General features: G+C 54.3%; 1 protein-coding gene across 4 annotated transcripts in view; it reads left to right on the forward strand.

Annotated features, from left to right (window-relative positions):
- ADGRD1 (adhesion G protein-coupled receptor D1) overlaps nt 1-19,791 on the forward strand; it is a 128,068-nt gene that overhangs the window by 40,884 nt on the left and 67,393 nt on the right. For all 4 annotated transcript variants that reach the window (XR_005983805.1, XR_005983806.1, XM_041729308.1 and 1 more), the window contains 3 exons: nt 271-381; nt 2,051-2,126; nt 7,070-7,211. Coding sequence is in view for 2 of the 4 variants with exons in the window: in XM_041729308.1 (XP_041585242.1) it covers nt 271-381; nt 2,051-2,126; nt 7,070-7,211 (329 nt within the window). In the remaining 2 variants the exon portion in view is untranslated. The remainder of the gene's footprint in view (nt 1-270; nt 382-2,050; nt 2,127-7,069; nt 7,212-19,791) is intronic.

Consider the following 19,791-nt stretch of genomic DNA (forward strand, 5'->3'; position numbering starts at 1 on the left):
CTGAGAGCTGATGGGCTGCCGGAGGGAAGGAGGGGTCGCCTCAGGCCACAAGCCCCTCCAGCGTGTGGGTCTGATGGTTGTGTCAGCCATACAGTGGAAATGACTTCCCTGGACTCTTATTTTTTCTTAGGTTGTCATTGTCTAGAGGTAATTACACTGCCCAGGGGAGCTTGTTCTGTTAACAAAAGCAGAAGCAGATGGGGTTTTACAGCCTAATTTCCTGCGCTGTGGAGCTTACTGACTGGCTTCTTGTCTTTGGCTTGTTCTCAGAGTTTTCTGTGGCCAAACTCCTACCCGAGACCATAAATTCCTCCCACTACCGCTTCCCAGCCCAGGGGCAGAGCTACATCAAGGTTCCCCATGACGCTTTCCGCAGCCAAGGTGAGTGCTGCTGCTGAGCTACCCCAGGACCCCCGGGACTCAGCTGTCTCAGGTGTGGCCCTTGTGGATATGCTGTCAGCTGTTATCTGGTGGAGGACTACCCTGGAGCCTGCTCGCCTGTTCCTGCAGGAGTGGCTCTGGGCCAACATTTCTCAGGGTGTCCTGGGAAGCGCCTGAGATCTCACTCAAAATGCTGATTCCAAGTGTACCCCAGCCTGGTGAACTGGAACTGGGAAGGCTGGGAATGTGCATTTGGACAGGCTCTCTGGGTGATTCTGGTTCACTGTGAAGGACACCTGTGTCCTCCCAGATTTGCACAGTGATGCGTCAGCAAAATGTGAAGAGATGTGGCCACCTTACCCACCCCGTGCAGGGTGGCCTCAGGCTAGGTGAGGGGTTTGTCTGTCCAGGGGTCCAGGTTCTACTTACATCTCAGGGGGCTCAGGCAGCCGTGGCCATTTCTGCTGTGGTGACAGTCCCCTCTGGTCCCTTGAAAAGTGAATGCGTCCACAGGCTTGTCCCTCAGGCAGCCTGAGGAGAGTCTTTGATTCTCAGCTCCTGACAATCTGGCCAGATGATGTGTGATTCCCAGAGTTCTGCCTTAGAGACTGGGTACCAAGGGCAGCCTGGGTGGTGTAGGGTCACGGTTTCTCCTCGCCAGCAAGGAGTTGTCACCTGTGTGAAAAGTGCCTGGAGATGTCAAATGACACTCCTGACACATGGGGGGAACCCCAGAACGGGGGGTGTCTGGAGAAGATGCTAAAGTCTGCCAGCTGCACACATGATCTTTGGTCACCTCGTACCACTCAGCTCGGCTGCATGATCTAGAAATCCATGGTTTTTCACACTTAGCAGGGTGGCAGCAGAACTTATTGGTCACAAGGACCAACTGGTGGCTGTAATTCTTGGTTCAGCCAGTTGCTTGTTGTTACTGAACCTGCCTATGTTACAGTCTCCTCATCTATAAAACAGGGATAATGTTAGTACTGGACTCATGATATTGTTTCGGGAATTGAGTGAGCAAAGCCCAACTACCTGGCACACTGTGAGAGTGATATGATGCTAAGTACATTCCTGAAATTCTAACGTGTTCACGAATATCCCCGCCGAACTCCAGAAGCCAGTTCACCCCCTCCTTCCCCAAGCGTCCTCTGCTAAGCTAGTGGGGACACAGCACAGAACATGATTCCTGTTTCAAAGCCATCAGATAGCAGAGGTGGGATATAGTGGAAAGACAGGAAGGACACCTGTGTGGTCACCACCACTTGTAAATCCCGCACCCGCTGCCTCGCTCAGGTGTTTACGGGGCTGCAAATGCTCACATGACAACAGCAGAGGGGACATGCTCACCCAGAGGACAAGGCTGGACACTGGCGCTGGGTGGCAGATTGCGGGGCCTCTTGCCTTGAGAACCTGTAGCATTCCGGGCGAGGCAGGCTCTCCCAGGAGCCGCAGCATCTGCGTGTCTGGAGTCAGTTCAGGGGAGGTGCGGGTGGTCACTGCCACGGCTGCGTCCAGAGCTGCCGGGTCACAGAGCTGCTCAGGCTCACAGAGAAGCCCTCACTGCCCCCAGGAGCCCCCTGGTTGGAGTATGAGGGGTGGGGCCAGTGGGCTTGGCTGGGGCGGTTCGCTGGAGGCTGACAGGTGTTCGGCCCCTTTTCTTCCCTAGCCTGGGTCACCATCGTGGGCCTTCTCTACCACAGGATGCATGATTACCTGGACAACATCCTGCCCGCCAAGACCACGTGAGTGTCTCGGGGTCACACAGCGGGGTCACAGTGGGTCACGGCGGGGAGGAGGTTCAGCGGGCTGACAGGCAGTGGCCTGGGGACCGCGTCGGCAGCCAAGGACCTGTGCCTTCAGCGCCTGAGCGCTGCTGCCCACCGTGTGCTTCGGCCGAGGGTAGGGGGCCGGGAGGGCTGCAGGCCATGGCTGAACCCTGGACTGGGACGGGGGTGGGAGAAGTGTTTCTGACCTGCTCGCTGCACCCCCTGCCCATGCGCTCCTCCGTGTTGGCCCCTTTCCGAGCAGGGCTCTCTGCGGAGACCTGGCGGCTCCGGGGGCTCAGGACCCGGCCGTTTGGGTGCCTCAGGTTCCAAAAGGACAACAGCCTCGTGCCCGAACATGGGCGTGGAAACTCAGGGAGAGCTGTGATTGTCCCACTTGGATCCTGTGCCCATCCTGGCTCCCCAAATCACGGTGGCCAGAGCACCCTGCTCTGTCATTGGCTAGGTCTGCTCACGTGGCTCTGTGGACACTGGTTGGGGGGGGGGCTGTGATTGGCCCGTTTGGGTCATGTGCCCATCTGGCCTCGCTCATTGTGGTGGCCCCATCACCTTGGTCTCTCACTGGCCGGGTCAGCTCCTGGCCCTTGCGGCCTCACGCTGGGTCAGCTCACCCAGACCACGGGGAGAGGCTGGTCCTCGGAGGGGAAGGGCTCCTCTCTGCCCCTGTCACGGGATCCCCCTTCCCTGGCTGGGCAGGGCCCCTCTTCTAATGCCCTAATGCCTGAACCCGTGAAGGCTGCTGGGTGCAGGTGCCCCTCTTGCCCTGCGCGGTGGGCTCTGGGTGCTGCCATCTGCTGGGGCGATGGAAGCAGCAGCCCTCTAAGCTGCCTCCAGATAAAGGATGGGTTACAAGTGGCTTGTAGTGTGCAGATAGTTGAGCCCGACAGCATGTCCCTAGGGCAGCCCATGCCCCATCACCCAGATGGTCACAGCCTCTGGGGAGACGGTGGGAAGATGATAGCCACGATGTTGCTGCGGACGGGGTCAGTTGCCCCAGGAGAGCCTGCACTTGGACAGGTGTCCTTATAACCAAAGAAAAGGAACCCGTCACTAACTGTGTGAGTTCCAGAATTCTTTTGGAGAATTGTCAAAGGGAAATGCCATCATCATCACAAGCTAGACAGGCTTTCCCACAAAGGGCCAGATAGTAAATATTTTCGTCTTTATGGGCCATAATATCTGTGTCAAAACTATTCATTCTTCCCTGGGAATGTGAAAGCAACCTCAGATGATACATAAAGGAATGGAAGGGGCTGTGTGCCAATAAAGCTTTATTTATGAGACCACCAGGCAGCCACCCGGGCCTGCATTTGCACATCCTCCTGCTAGATGCCCTGTTATGTCAGCACTAGCTGGAATGGATGGGGGAAGAGGCTCATCGTGGTGAGCCTGCTGATGTATCCTGCTTTGGGGAGTCCAGGGATGTGCTTGAAGCTTGGCAAATAGGACATCCCTCCATCTCAGGGCCTTTTAGCCTCACCTCCCTGCTGTCCTCACTGCCTCAGGTGCCCACAGGGAAGGCTCTCACTCAGGAGGCTCAGAATCTGTGCTGCCATGACCTGGGTCACCGTGGTCTGCTCCTCTTGTCCCTGCAAGTTATGGGCTCTGAGACTCAGACTCTCACAGGCATATGGGCCCCCCTCACAGCCCTCTACCTAGCATGAACACCCATTGACATGCTCAGTTGGTTTCCCAAAGTCAAAACAGAAATATTTTACAATGATGAGAATGTATTTTTCTTGTGTGAAATCATCAGCTTGGGTGAAGTTCTAAGGTCAACACTTAATGCAAAGGTGTCTTATTATCAAAATTAACCTTGAAAAATAATCATCCAAATAGCTCATCAAGCACAGTCCCTATATGTGTTGTGTTCTCTCCTGTGGCATTTGGACTGGGACAGAATTGACCAACAGTGTTGTAATTAGCAGCACAGAATTGGGTGCTGGGCACCTGGCCTTCTTCTCCCAGGGGGGCCCTTATCAGTGGTGTGAACCTGGGCAGTGCCTGGCTCTGTTTGGCAGTGTGCTCCCCTCTGGATTAGCGATGATGATGGTACTGAAGTGTGAGGCTGTCATGAGCACTAAGTGAGTTAACTGTTTAAACAAAGCTTGGTGCTATTACCACCTCATAAGATGATTGGGCATTCTTGCCATATTGACTGTAAGATAATTATCAAATTCCATGCACAGTTAGGAGTAGATGAGTAGATGAGTAGAATCAGCAGATAGCATGCTGGTGTTCCTGCTCAGCTACACAGCTGAGTCCCTTCCCTTTCATGCGCTGTAACCTTCATGCATTTGTGGTTTTTGTAAGAATGAAAGGTGCAGTGGGGTTTAATGTCCTCTCAGTCCCCCTTTGGGGTGGGGTGGAGTCAGTGCATGAGTTTAGTGCATGAAGATGGGGGTCAGGGATGGGGTCTCCATCTTTACAGCCAAGCCTTGGGTGGGCCACGCCAGGAGCCCAAGCAATCACTGCCAGGGGCAGTGTCTGAGTGTCCTCAGGTCCTAGGGGGCACTTAACCAGTCCCTGCTATACCACCTGCACACAGAGGCTCTCAACGGCCCCGTCATGATGAGGACTGCTCAGCTCTTACTGATGGTCATGCTGTGCCAGGCAAGCAACTGGGAATCCAAGCTGGGGAGGGAGTCTAGAGATGCTCCAGGTCTCAGTGTCTTATTGGCAGACTCACATGTGCTTCAGACGAGTAAGTTCCCACAGGTTTTGGCTTGGCTTCCTTCCCTGCACTTGATCGTCTCTGTAGAGTAATGCCAGCCAATCGGTACAGAAGGAATGGCAGGATCAGAAGGACACCATCTTGCAGCCCTACGTGTAGGTACCTATCAGGCAAAGGTCACCCCAAAGGGGGACTGAGAGGACATTAAATCCTTTCATTCATTGGGCGTTCATTCCCTTCAGCCAGCTGGCCACTCTAGACATCAACAATGGGATGTGATGTCTTATGTCCCCTGATGTGATATGGTGGGAGGGAGTTAATGAGGCCCTTGGAATAATCCTACCCCAACACTTGGTCTGAAGCTCCTCATGAGGAACCAGCAAATGTAAAGGGCCATTTTGCAAAGTGTGGCTGGCACTGCTGAATGCCCATGGCATGATGGAGAAAGAGCTGTGGGCCTGCAAGGATGATCTCCTTAGCAGATGCATGGGCCTCATCGGGACCAGCAGAGCTCTGAGGCAACAGGTGGGGATTGGACATGGCATCACAATACTGAAGCAGTGTCTGATGGTGCTGTGGTATGGTGGGGGCTGTCTCTAGAGTTAAAAGGTACTTGCTGAAGTACTCAGGGGGGGAGAGGTGCCATGAGTGCTTCCTCGGGGCTCAGCAGGAGTGTGTGTGTATGAGCCTGCCAGTCGCAGCAAATGTGACAGAATGGTAGGGGATAGGGATCTAGGTGAGGAGTGAGTGTCCACTGTCCTCTTTCTAGCAAATTTTCTGTAGGTTTGAGAAGGAGAGGGGCTTGAGTTTAGTTATTAGGTAAAACTAGTCAAGGGAGAAGGAGGCTCGTATACCCAGCCCCCAGAGACCGGGTTAGGTGTTATGAAGGTGGCTGTGTGGACACAAGCACGGGCAGAGGGAGAATCCTGCACCAGGCTTTGGGGAGCAAGTGGGAGACAAGTGAGGTCCTGATGAGACAAGACAGCAGCAGAGGGCCAGGCGGCCTGTGTGGGCCCAGTGACTCCACATTTCAGGCATCCGAGAGCAGTTTTCCCAAGTCAAAATTCATGCCAACAGACGTTTGCTGAATACTGACTGCGGGGCTAGGACTGCGGGGCAGCGAGCAGGGCACGACTTCAGACAGGTGCTCATCCGTGGAGTCATACAAGCACTGCACACATGTGCCAGGCCCTGAGCTTGGGCTTCCTTGAATCCTGTACCGCATCTTGGCCCTGAGTATCACTTTGACCTTGTAACTGTGTGAGGCAAGGACCGTGTATGTCAGGCAGGGTTCCTTTGATTGGGTTGTACGTGTCGAAAACGTGGCTTAAAGTGTCTTCATGAGAGGGCACTTGGATCATGTAAGCTGCAGGGTATACAGGCACAGTGGCTTCAGGGGCGGCTTGATCCAGTGCCCAGCTGCTGTCACTCAGCTCTGTCTCTCTTCTTCCCTGGATGGGCTCCTTTCCTAGTTCATCTCTCCACTCATGGCTGTAAGCCCCTGCCAGGGCCTCCTCCTGCAGGGCAGACACGTAGCAGAGAGATATGAGGGTCCCTGACCCAGCATTTTCTATCTGAGTCCTTTTGCGTCTCCTTGGACCTTCCCAGATCACATACTCACCTCTGGACAATCACCATGGCCCGAGGGAGGCCGTGCGCTCCAGGTCCAGACCTGGACAGCAGGGCTTACTCCCCAGCCAGAAGTGAGGCAGGGGACAGTCACGTGGAGGAAAGTGTGGGCCTTTCTCAGGAGAGTGAATGCACACCGGGTGGCAGAACAGCAGGTGCTCACCACACTAGCATCATCACAGCATTTTATAAACAGGAGGTTAAAGTTCAGACGGGGTGAGTCCCTCACCCAAGGTCACACACGCGGCTGAGCAGGTGAGATTGCTAAGAGTCACACGTGGTGCCTTGATCCTTCTGTTCTTCAAACTCCCTGAGCCATGACTTCTGCTAAATTATCGACTCGGTGAGGTCAAGGGCCCCAGGTTGCCTGGGAAGCTGGCATGCAGCCCAGTGATGGAGTCCAGGCAGCACCAGGGGTAGATCCCCCTGTGGGTGCCAGCATCCAACCTTAGAGAGCAGCGTGTACCCCACAAAAGTTCCATCCAAGGAGGATTTCAGTCTCAAAAATCTCAGCCTTAACATGAAGTTCCAAGTCCTGGTTCTGGCTGCTGCCCCTCCCCACGTCCCCTTTTGTAATGATGTTTCTTTCATTTCCAAGGATTGCAGAGGCAGCAAATTACAAAAGCCACACACTGTCTGCAGTCAGCTACCTGATTTCTCTGGAGGTGTCCCCGCCGCCCGTGCTCTCCCAGAACCTGTCAGGAGCTCCTCTGGTGACGGTCCAGCTCAGGCACAGACTGGTGAGTGAAAGCGCACGCGCCCTCACTTCCCTGCTTCAGTGTCACATAGAGGAAGCCAAGGGACCCGGGGCTGGAGAAGAAACCTCAGATGGCGTGGTGCTGGCCCTTCTGTCTCCTTGAGGCCTTTCGAGGGGACAGTTCTCACGCAGCCGCGGGAAGTCCCTCCGACGGCACGGGGTTGGCCGTGCAGGGTTGGCATTGGGTTTCGGAAAGGCTTTCGCAGATGTGTGTGTGCGTGTTTCTGCTTCACGTGAGTGTCTTTCCTGGGGGGGGGGGGGTGCGGCGGCCAGCTCTCACCCACCCCGAGCATAGCCATTAGCGACGTGGAGTGCTGTGTCCTCCACAGGAAGCACACTTTGCAGCTGAGGGTAGGTCACGTCTACACTGTTCTGATTGATAAGTTCTTGGTCCTGCTGGATCGTGACTGGAATTCTGTCCGTATTTCCTGCATTGCTGCCCGTGGCCAAGAATGACAGGTACACCAGGGCACGGATATGCTCTGTCCTTTAAACAACACACAGCTTCTCTTGTGCCAGTATGTGCCCTACTACAGTGTTGATTCAGCCCTGAACGCCACGCTCCTCCAGGCATTTATTTGAGAACTCCCTGGGGGTTTGGTCGTTGGAGTCATGCTGAAGATATTTCGCTCCAGGATTTTCCATTTCGTTTCATCCATCCCATCCCATCCCACCCTCTAACCTCAACCAAAGACCCCTGCGTACCAGGTTCAGGGCTCCTCTCACTTGCCCGTGAGGAGGTGCGCTTTCATCCCCTCTCTCTGCTGGGCCTTTCCTACCCACTTGCACACACAGTCCCGGCCCCAGAATGCCTTGCCACACAGCATCTCTCTCTCTCTCTCTTTAAAAAAAAAATCACAAACCATGAAAACGATTTTCAGTTATTGTAAAATATACATACGATTTGCCATCTTAGCCATTCTCAAGTGCAGAGTCCAAGGTCACAAAGCACGTTCATGCTGCTGTGCAGCTGTGAGCACAGCCGTCCATCCCCAGACTTGCCCCTGCCTCGGCGCCCACAGTCTGCTCTCTGCCACCTTGAATTTGCCTCCTCTGGGGACCTCATGTGAGTGGAATCCTACACTTCATGTCCCTCTGGTTCTGGCTGATTTCACACAGCCCCGTGTCCTCATGGCCTGTCCACATTGTTGCAGGTGCCAGAGTTTCCTCCGTGGAAGGCTGAATAACGCTCTGTCTTCGTGTACATGAACTGTGCGTGTTCTGTACCCACCCGCCATGTGTGGATACTGGGTTGCCCCCACCTCCATCAGCAGGGCTGCAGTGAACCTGGGCATGCGGGGATCGCTCCCAGACCCTGTGTTCAGTCTCTCTGGGTGTGGGCCAAGCGGTGGTGCTGCCAGGTCACAAGTCCTAGAGGACACTGCTCCTGCCCTCTTTGCATGAAAGCTGCCCTCCTGAGTGCAGAAATGCTCAGAGTGTCCAGAGAGCTTTGGCCCAGCCAGCTCAGGGTTGTTGCCAGTGTGCATAGTCTTTGACATATGGGCAGCACGGGGCCCCATGGAAGCCCGGGCCCCCTCGGCCCCCCTTGGCCCCCTGCCCCTACCTCACTGCTTCCAGGACCCATTCCTCTTGGGGTGCCACCCCTGTACCTGGTGACCTGTCTCCAGTGTCACCTCCTCTACATCCTAACACCACCGCATGTGTATTTACTTCTTTGAATTCACAGAAATGCTGAGATGTCAGTGTTACTGTGTACACATGTCACTGAGGACACAACCCCACAGTGGCCCCAGGGCCTTGACACAAAGCCCCTGCTCTGGCAGGTTTCCGAGCTACAAGTGCCCCGCAGGGCACACTTCCCCTAGGCCTGCCCCTCCTCTGTGCTCCTGGCCACCACTCTGCTGCTGCCCTTCCCTCTGGGTCTGAGCCCTCGTGCCACCGTGGGTTCCTGTGTCTGTGTGCCATGTGGGACCTGCTGTGACCTTGTCAGACTGTCCCCTCCCTGGCTCAGAGTCCTTATTCTTACTTAGCTCTGCTGGCCAGGGGCTTCCTGACCTCTGCCTCACTCCATCCCATCCACATGCCCAGACTGACCTTCCAGAAGCTCAGACCAGATGACCCTACTCGCCTATTTAGAATCTTCCAAGTTTCTCTTAAGAATCTAAGCTCTGGGCCTCAGGGGCGGATCTCTGGCCACGCTTTCCAGTCTCATTTCTGGTGTCAACCTGTCCCTCCAGTGAAGTGGAAGTTCTGGTCTCGGTGTCGGGGCATGCCCTCCTCCTGTCTCCAGACAGACCCCTGCGGGAGCCCTCTAAACCCTCCCAGCACCATGACAGAGGACTGTGCATCGCTACCCTGGAGCTGGCCCGTGGCATTCTTGAGCAGCTGCCCTGGGCCTGTTTGGAACCACTGATCCCTTCTTTGCAGTGCCTGGCGTTGAACTTTGGTGCAGGGCAGCAGCTCAGTACAGCCTGGTGGGTGAAGGCTGCACTGCAAGCTGGTGACCCCAAGTGAGTAGCCTTGTTCTCGAGCTGTGCTGTCGTCTGCATTGCTCACGGTGTTCTTTGCACGGAGAGAATGCTCACCCGTGGGGTGGAGGTCCTGCCACAGTGGGAACGCTGCTGCCATGCAGGAGGATGAGCCCAGAGGCTGTGGAGGTTTGATGCGGTGCAAGATAGAGACGTTTGTAGTGCTTCTGTGTTGAGGGTATTATCATGTGGCCCAGAGATACTTCGAGTCTACAATCAAGCGCTTATAAATGCAGAGAAGGTCTGTTTTGAAAGACTCTGGAACCTTCATGTGTTTGAGGTTGAGGCTACTCTAGTGAAGGTGGAGACCAGGAATCACAGCGGGTTTCGGGGCCCAGACTGGGCTTGGGGCTGAGGGGTGCCGGCTAGCAGGAGTGCGGGGACGCCGTCCTGAAGCCAGGGTGGGAGGCAGAGCAGGACGGTGAAGGACCCACACCTCGGGGGTGCCGATGAGGAAGCCATGGAGCTCAGGTGCTAGGCTTTGTGGCGTCCAGGCACCCAGTGAGTTCACATGGACACATGTACCCACACACACAGCTCCCATACCCACCGCTGTTGTGTGGTCAGGCTGGCATGAGCCCTGGAACTTGCAGAGAGGGGAGAGAATTTGTCCTGTTTATCAGGGCTCCTTCCTTACCGGGGTGCTGCCCCGCCCCCGCCCCTCTGCCTGCGTCCTACCGTGCAGTCCCACCCCTCCTGCCCTTCCCCTCTTTCAGAACGGGGCTGACCCACGGCCCAACCCCACAGACCCCTCCTCACCAGTGCCCACAGGCAGCAAGGAGGTAAGCTGGATCACTGCGTATCGTTAGATTGTGGTGCTGACGTTTGTGCATTCCTGGGGGAGCCTGCGCATGAGGGGCTTGGGCCTGAGACCCTCCCGTCACACCCCTTCTGTGCAGCACCCTCCTCTGAGATGCCACCTGATCCAAACTGTACTTTTGGAGGAAGGTTCATTCAAGGGTTTTCCCAGAGAGACTTTTCAACCAATGAGACAAAAACCGAAACATTACCCCGGGTGAGCAGGCCCCGCCAGCTGGTACTTCTACTCGGCTAACTTCTGTGAGATGTTGTGCCATCAGTCTCCTGCATGGCACAGGATTCCTGCACTCGGAGGGATAATCTCAGTGCTGCCTTGGGAAACAGCTGGGTCGGTTACTGGTCCAGAACAAAGCAAAACTGAAAACACAGAGCCCACCTCCCTGATATTGAGGGGTTTTGCTTTGGGGTCCTCGTGTGTGTTGTGGTCCCATATGGGCCTGCGGGTGGGGACCCGGCTCAGACAGACGAGGCAGCCAGTGTGGCCGGGAGCCTCTCTGAGTCTTGTTCGGTGTCGCTGTGACTGAGGCTGGAGTTGCATGTGCGTGTTAGAGTCTGGGGTCCACACCCCACTGTGGTGTTTACTTCCTTCCCTGGTAATCCAGTCAGCCTCTGCCCTGCGGCCCACCCCCGCTGTGCCGATCTGCAGCCCCTGGTGCCTCAGTGGATGTGCTCCTCTGGGTGTCCCGTCCAACTCTAGGGAGACTGCCAAACTGCAACAGCTCAGACTCCGTGGCCAGGCCGCTGGTTGGAGCCTGTCAAGGGGGATGGGAGCACAAGCAGATACACACCACATGGGAGATGTCCCTGAGGACCGAGTGCACAGCTCTCGGATGGAGGTGCCGCCGTTTTTGACTAAATGTGGGTTGGAATAATGGTGTTCTTGTCGGCCAGCATTGCTCACCGCACTTAATCAGAATCCTAATCTGTAGCTCAGGATCGAACTGTCACCTTTCCCTGGTCAGTGATGGCGAAAGGCAAGGCTAGAGAGAAGTAGATTCTCTGGAAACTTTGAAAGTCAGGAAAGCAAGATAAGTACCTCAAAGAGCTACGTGCTGCCAGTTTTTATTGCTGTTGTCTAAAATTCACTCATCAAATGGGCTTTCACCCCATCTGACTGTCTATCCCAAGGACAGACCACGGGTCAGGATTGTCCTGATGCTTGGAAGGGATTGAGTCCCGTGACGGGATGAGTGGTGTTCCGGTGGCAGGACTCTGAGATCTGGCACAAAGGGATGGTCTGCCCCTTGGTGTCCTGACATTACCCCTGGTGCAGCGTCCACGATTGGAGCACAGACTGTGCTCTGGCTGTCCGTGGTGAGTTGGCCAGGTCGCCCAGGCTCAGTGCCTGCCATCCTTGTGTGCGGCGACCAGAACGTCCATACCCCCCGAGCCAGAAGCCCGTGCTGGTCTGGGATAAGAGCATGGAATATTGGTGGCCGTGAAACAACTCCAGGGTGAAACCATTATGGGTAAACCTGAAGGTATGCTGGTCCTCTGAGAGGCTCATGTGTTGGTTCCATAGAAACCAGCTCCGTGATGTCGGCTGAGCGACCAGCCTGTCTGTGCCTCCCCTTCGTCATAAGTGATAATAAACACAGGCTGATAATCCGCACCCCCAGGGCCAGTTAGCTCTTGTTCTGCCCTGGTCTTCTGTGCAGAAACAGAGGTAGCCTCGGCTAACTTTCAGGATACCTCATAGCTCACAGCACCGAGGGCCTCAGCCAGAGGCCCTGCGGCGGTTTTGTTACTTCAGCCTCATGAGGGGTGATGCCCTGTGCTCTGTGCCCATGTCTCCAATCCAAACACAAAGCCCCAGGAGGGAGAGGGAGAGACTGTGGCTAGTAGGTGGCAGGGATGTGGGTGTCGCTCCCCCAAGAGCGACCACGACTCGTGGTGCAGTGTCAGTCTGCAGGAGGTGGGTAAGTGGGCAGGAGGCCCGCATGCCAGCACTAATGCCCGTGTGCACTTGACAGCTGCCCCATCCGGTGTGCAGGCTGTGGGGCACACATACAGAAGAGTGACAGATTCTGGTGTTGAATGAACAAAGTGGAGTTTCTTAGAGACAAGGAAGAGCACTCATGTGAGGACCACCGCCCAGGATGCATCAAAGAAGAGAGCTGAGGCAGGGATGTTTAATACGGGGCAGTGTGTGCTTCTGTGGCTTCAGAAGTCACAAAGTGGTGACTGCGGACATTCCAGAAAATAACAAACTTGACCTTGTGCTTTTAGCGCATGCAAGTTTGCAGGCCTCGGAGGGATGGGAGCTTCAGCAGATTTTACTCCACTTTGATGTGTTTCTTGGGGGTTATTTGTTCATGATATAGATGTACAGCGAGTGCTCAGGGCAGAAATGGAGCCCCTGCTCTGAGGGGTGGGAAGCCCTTCTGACCTGGGAGCACAGGCACGGGGCCCAGCTGGAAACACGGAAGGTTTCCTTGCTCATGAGCAGCCAGATTGCCCTGAGTGTCGGAGACGTCCTGGGCTCGTGGATGGAGGCTTTCTTCCTGAGCGTGGGGCCCTGGGCGCCTTCAGGAGCTGGGACGTCCAGGGCCCACGGCCGTGAGAACGTGGCGCTGGGGGCCTCTGCCTTGGTCCTGCGGCTCACGCTGTGGGATTTGGCTTCCTTGGGGTATTGCCACAACTTGTGATTTTGTGAAGAGAAGCCATAAATCTGGCTTTTAAATTATATCTCTGCGTTTGTATTGTTGGCAGCTAATTCGCATTCGCCTTTGACATTGTCAACTGAAATATACCTGTGGGTTGAAGTTCAGCCAGTAGGTCACCACTTTGTAAGCTCTATTTTTTCCTTAGCTTTTTATTTGAAATGATTTTAAACTTACAGAGAAATTGCAGGACAGTAGACTTTCAGGTACCACTCATCTACTTCACCCCAATGCTACTGTTTTAAAGTATAATTGTTGAAGCCTGGAAATGGTGATATTATCTCACCATAGACAGGCTTTGGATTTTGTCAGTTTACCCACTTAGGGCATTTTCCTGTTGAGGATCTGGCTCTTGGGAGCTCCTCCAGCCCGTGGTGGGTCTGCAGCTTCTTTGCCTTCGTGACCTGGTCACCTTGTGGAGCATCCCTCAATTTGGAACAGTGTGATGTCTGCTTAGGATTAGGTTGAGGTTATGGGTCTTTGACAAGGAAAATACAGAAGTGGAATCGGCCCTTTCTTACTATGTCTTGTTAGCCTGTATCAGTTTCCTGTGGCTTCTGTAACAAGGCACCACAGCTGGGGTGGCTGAGACAGCAGAGGTGTATGCTCCCCTATTCCTGGAGGCATGGGGTCCCTGTCCCAGACAAGGTGCTCTGCAGGGTCCAGGTGCACTGTTGAGGTCCAGGTGTGCTGTGGGGTCCAGGGGTGGCACTGGGTCCAGGTCCAGGTGCAGCATGGGGTTGAGGTCCAGATGTGGCACGGGGTCCAGGTACGGCGCAGGGTCCTAGTCCCAGGGTGGCAGGTTGTCTCCTCCCTAGGCCTCCCCTGGGCTGCAGGTGCTGTCTTCTGGCTGCGTCCTCAGGGTTTGTGCCCCATGTGCATCTTCGTCCTGCCCTGTTCTCCGCAGGGACTCAGTCTGTGGGACAGACCCACCTGGTGACCCCACTTCACCTGTCACTTCCACACACAGTCACATCCCACAGTGCGGGGCTCAGGGGCCCCTGTGTGGGTTTGGAGGGACACAGTTCAGCCACGACACAGGCAGTACGAATGGTCCCCGTCATTGCTTGGCTGGGGTGGTGGCTGCTAGGTTTATCCCCTGTGAACTTATGGTTCCTTTTGCAAATTATAAGTCTCTTGTGGAGGGGAGCACAAAACCCCACAGCTCCTTGGTCTCATCATATTTTCACCATGAATTTTACCTCCCTTGGCATTACTGCTTGCAGGTTGGCACTGTACTGTATGTCCAGAGGCGATTTTCCATTTCCGTTGTTGCTTCTGTGCTTAAGTGGGTTCTGTTAGAAGGACAACTTGCTATTTGTGTGCTCAATTACTTATTTATATCAACATGACTCAAGAAGACTTATTTTATTCCATAGGTTGTAAACCAGTGCTACCATATGTATTTTGTTGCTCAGATTATCCCAGCTTTGACCATTCGGAGCCTTTTCCAGTTGGCTTCTGGGTCCTTTGAGATGCCCCTTTATGCTGGAGTCCTTTCTTCCTTTCTGGCATAACAGGTATTCTAGGTTTGTGGGAGCAACCATTGCTCAAGGAGCCCTGGTTCATTCTGTTGGGGAGTGATGTTTACCAGGGTCCAGATGCTGGGTGCAAGCGTACTCGCCAGAGGATGGTCTTTGTTCACATTCTTTTTGTTGTAAGCCATACGCCATGCAGTTAAAATAGTTTTACAGAGTTAGCTGGGCTGGTTTTCTTCCCTTCTGAGTGGCTTTATGATTCCCTGATGATACAGTGATATTTGCCTGTGCCCCCATTCTGGTCAGTCTCAGTGACTGACTTATTTGGGGGTATGTGATGGTAACACTGCACGGTCGTAGGGTGAGATGAGTCCTGCCCTGCTCCGTCTGCACCTCTGCGCTTTTGCCGCCTCCCCACCTATACTCTGGAGGTAAGCAGCCCCCCCCCCCAACTTCTGGCTCATCCTTCTCTATTCCTTTAGTGCGGAGTGAATGGACCCGTGTGTTTTCTCACTGCTCCTGCTCCCATGAAGGGGAGCATGCAATAGAAACTCTTCTACATGTTGCAATTTTTGCTTCATGGGGAATCCTGGAAATTGCTGTAAGCCACCTCTTTTACAGCTGCGTAGTATTCCACTGTGTGGCTTTCTTCAACCATCTTGGGGTCGGTTTGGCTCCTCTGCTGCATCTAGGCATTTGTGCGGTAAAGGAACCTGCCCCTTCCTTTGGGGAGTGGCCAGGCCTTTTGCGAATGAGCCCTCTCAGGCCTGCCCCTTCCCTCCCTTGTTGCTGCCCTTTGGCAGCATTCAGGGATGGTGGAGTGACAGACTTCAGAGAGAAGGTGGAGATACTTGGTCTCTACAAGTCAGCACTCTGAGATGAGCGCTTCTGGCCCAGTTCCATCCCCTCCACCTCTCTTGAGATCCACATGTGTGTTTAATTCACCTTTGAAGATGTGAGTGACATTATGAACTGTCAACCCCAGGTAGTAAGGAACGGATGGTCAATATCTCACCATGGTTTGGGGAGCGGTGAAGCCTAGAATTAGCTGCCCCTGAAGGAGAGGCTGGGAAGCAGTGGGTGTGGACGGCTCTGCTGGGCTGCGTGGGCCTGGGCTCAGTGTGACCTGGGTCCTGGTAGATGTCAGAGGGGGGAGTGGCTTCCAGGGAGATTGAAAGCCACTGGGGCACCACTCAAGATGCTACATGCAAGAAACTAAGGAGAGAGTATTTGGAGAGGCACAAAGGTGTCTCTTTGTTCTAGAAGGCTCGGGGCAGGGGCTTTGTGATGTTTCTTGCTGGCCCGTGACAGTCTCTTGCCACAGTAGCATCAGGATGGACCCAGAAGGCAGTGTGAGTGAGCATGGAGCAGGGCCAGCCTTCCTCAGACTCTTCCCGCATCCCGCAGCATTCAGCGCTCCGGCTCTGCTGGTCTGGATCTGGTGCCCTGGGCAGCAGTGCTGGTGTTCCACAGGCGTCTGCGTTTGTGTCTGCTGTGAAGTTAGAAGGTGCCAGTTTCAAAACCAGAGAAAAAGAAAGGGTGTATTAAAATGCAGTCCCTGTTTTAATGGTTGGTTACTGTAGTTATTTTTAAAAGAGAAAGATTTTGAGCAAAGAATCCCATCTTGAGGAGGGGCAGAGAGGAATTTTTATCATACCCAAAGAGGATGCTAATTGAGGCTTGTCTTCGCCAAGCGTTCTCTAGGGTTTTGGGGCTTTTTCTTTTGAAGGTTGCTTTTGCATTTCTGAGGATGTTTTTGGAGGCAGGCTTTTTTGAATTAAAATGATTCATCTGATGGGAAGCATTTTTCAAGGCCTTCACCCACAGGCTGTGTGGGGTGAGCAGAGAAGAAACACGGGGTGTGCAGACTGTCTCCCCGACTCCGCAGGGGAGGCGGGGGAGGCGTGGTGCGGAGGCTGCAGCATGTTTATTCCAACGTCGGGACCAAGGCCTGAGGCCCAGGGTTGAGGCACAGAATGCGGTGTGGACTCAGAGGGCTCTCCAAGGGACAGTGGTAGCTGGCCCAGCCCAGGCCTATCTTGGAAGTCCCTTAGAGGACAGCTCATTAACCACTCCCCTCCGCCCTGCTCAGGGTGCTCAGTCTGTAGCCCAGTGCACCTCGGGGTGCTGCTGGTTACTCTGGATGGTCCTGCTGCAGAGGACAGGTGGGAACAGGAGGCTGGCAAGCCCCGGCTGTGTTCAGACCCCGGGCTCTGGAGCGTGCACAATGAGGACCCGGCGGGGGTGGGGGGTGCGCATGCCTCCCCGGTGCTGTCTTGTCTGGGGCTGCCATGGCCTTGGGCCCTCCAGTGCCCTCCAGTGCCCTCCAGGGGGCTCACCGGATGTGTTAAGCAATCCCTTCTGAGCCTGGCAGAAGTCTCTCCTCCCAGAGCGCCTGCTTTGCCGTGGGGGGGGGGGGGGGGCGTTGGTCACTGAGGGTCGGCATGCCTGCATCTGGTCCACCAGGGCTGATCAGCACCAGGAGCGGTGTCCGCAGTGGCCTTCGAGGGACACTGAGTCCTTTAGCGCCCACGTGCCTGTGAGCAGAACAAGGCTCGGATACACTCAGGCACAGGGTGGAGTCTGAGCTTCAACCCTGGAATTTGCTTGTCTTCTGGGCATGGATCTCCCAACTCAAAGGGCTCTAGGTTCTTTTGCTCCCCATCATGTAAGAATTCAGAATTCGTCTTGTCAGGGCTTCCCTGCTGCGGTGCTGCTGTTTCTGTGCATCCCGGGGGTTGAACAGCTTCCCTGGCCTCTATCCTTCTGAAGCCAGCGGCACCCCCGCCCCCGTGTGGCAGCCACTTATGTCTCCAGACCATGTGGGGAGTGCCTGGGGCTCCTGGGGACTAGAGCTGGGGGTGCTCCTACGGGGGCTGCATCACTGTACACAGTAAGCTCGTGGCTCAGCGCTGCTGCCTGTGGTCTGGCTCTTCGTGGGTGTGGACTGTGAGAGTCGCTTCTGTGCTGCTTAAATTGTAACATTCAGAACCAGATGTAAGAGAAGGGCAAGCAAGTGGGTCCATTTCACTTTGGGGCACAAACTCTCCTGGCAGGTTGTGTGCAGCTGCTACTTCTCTAGGGTTCGTTGTGAGTGGGACAAACACTTCATTGTCTTTTTATGGTCACTCTTTGGTGCATTAGGGACCTAGAATGTTCCTACCCTGCAGACTGTGATGGGAACTGAGGTGCCCACATAGACACGACATACCCATATACACAGGTACATGCTGATAGGCACACGTGCAGGCACACCCCCCCCACACACACCTCTGTACACACGGGCGCACATACACATGCACATACAGGCACACATACATGCACACATGTGCCCATACAGACACATGTGCATACGTAGCATCATTGAAATCCCACCAGCCAGCAATAACCAACGTTAACATTTTGATGTGCGTCCCTCAGCAGATACACTTGTGTGCTCTACACATAATTTCTTGTAAGTGGGGTACCCTCCGTGCTGTATTACGCCTCCGCTTTTTCATTTAACATGTGTGTGTTTCTGTGCCAATAGTTGAAGACCATAAGTCATTTTCATGGCTGCGTTGCAGTCTCGTTATCACCGTTCTGTGGCTGCATGTTGCTTGTTCCATGATTTCCTGATCGTAAACAATGCGGTAACGAGCCCCCGTGTTCCTGTTCAGTTATCACTTTAGGAGAACATCTTAGGGCGGCTCCATTAAAGCCTGCACATTGTCCTTCTACCTTACGGTTTATTGTGGGTGTTGAAGGCAGGTCTGTGTTGCTTCTAGAACATGTGTTACAGCTGGAGTTCATACTCTCCAGACCCGGCTTCCCTCCCCACAGTTTTGAAAGTAGGTGTTAGGGAAGTACAGTGAGCTTACGCAGATGTGCGTGCATGAGTGTGTGGCATGGTGAGCACATGGTGAGATCACCCCCGCCCCACCAAGACCCCTCCCGGAAGGCCCCATCAGTCTGACATGGGTGGGATGACGGCACTCCTCAAGCACTGCGTGCCTTTTGGTAGCAGTGCACATGCATTTCTGCTTGGTGTGAACTGGGGAATGGAACTGCCAGCTCCTAGGGCACGTGTGTATTCAACCTGAGTAGGAAATGCCAGGCCAGCTCCCAGAGTGGGTGCTGGTTTAGCCCTGACCATCGGCATATGACAGTCCCAGTGGCCAGCATCTGGTGTGTCTGTCGTTTCTAGCTTCTTTGTTCTGGTGGCTCTTGGTGTCTCATTTTGGTTTTTATTTGCTTTGCCCTGGCAACTACTGAAGTTGGCTACCTTTTGGTATGTTTATTGAACATCCTGATGTCCCTTTTTTGTCTCTGCTGTTCAAGTCTTTTGCCTATTTTCCTGCTGGGTGGTCTGCTTTTGTTCTCTTATTGATTTTTTAGGAGTTCTTTACATATTGGGTGGGAGTCGTTTGTTGGATATGTGACTGGCAAATAGCTTTTTCACCTGGGTCTTGCCTGTTTACTCTTGGGGCTTCTCCTGGTGAGCCACAGCCTTGATCTGTGCAGTATGATGCACTGAGCTCCTCTTCATGCTGCATGTTCCTTGTGCTCTCACAGCAATCCGCACCCCACCCACGGTCACAAGGGCACTCTTGTGGCTACCTAAAGCTTCACTGTTTTCTAGCACTTCTCTGACTGTCCCCATGTGTTCTGTGAAGCAGGGTCGGGGCTTCATTCTCCAGGAAAGTCAGCGTCCTCTCCACAGCAGGGTCACCTTGCCATAAATCAAGTGACCATGTCTGTGTGGCTGTGTCTCTGGACTCTGTTCCTGCTTCTTGTCTGTTTATTCTGCTGCCTGTGTCTGCTGTCCTAAATGCCACAGCCTTCCAACAGGCCCTGCCACCTGCTCAGGGCCCTGGCTTCGTTCTTCCAGGCTGCCTTGGCCATTTTGAGTGAGATACCCATTTTAATATTTGATACCCATTGCCAACTGCCCTTCAGGAGCTTGTAGTGATGTGTCCTGCCACCAGAGGGGCTTGCCGGCACCCACCTCCCCCCCAGGGCTGCAAATTCCAGCAGGCACAAAGTTGCATCATGCTGGTGTCTTTTTAGTTTGCAGTTTTAATTTTTATTTGTTTCCTCACTGGCTTCCAAGTTCTTCCTGCCTGTGGCATCAT

Source organism: Vulpes lagopus, chromosome 14 (assembly GCF_018345385.1).
Source record: "Vulpes lagopus strain Blue_001 chromosome 14, ASM1834538v1, whole genome shotgun sequence".
In the NCBI taxonomy this organism is placed as follows: Eukaryota; Metazoa; Chordata; class Mammalia; order Carnivora; family Canidae; genus Vulpes; species Vulpes lagopus.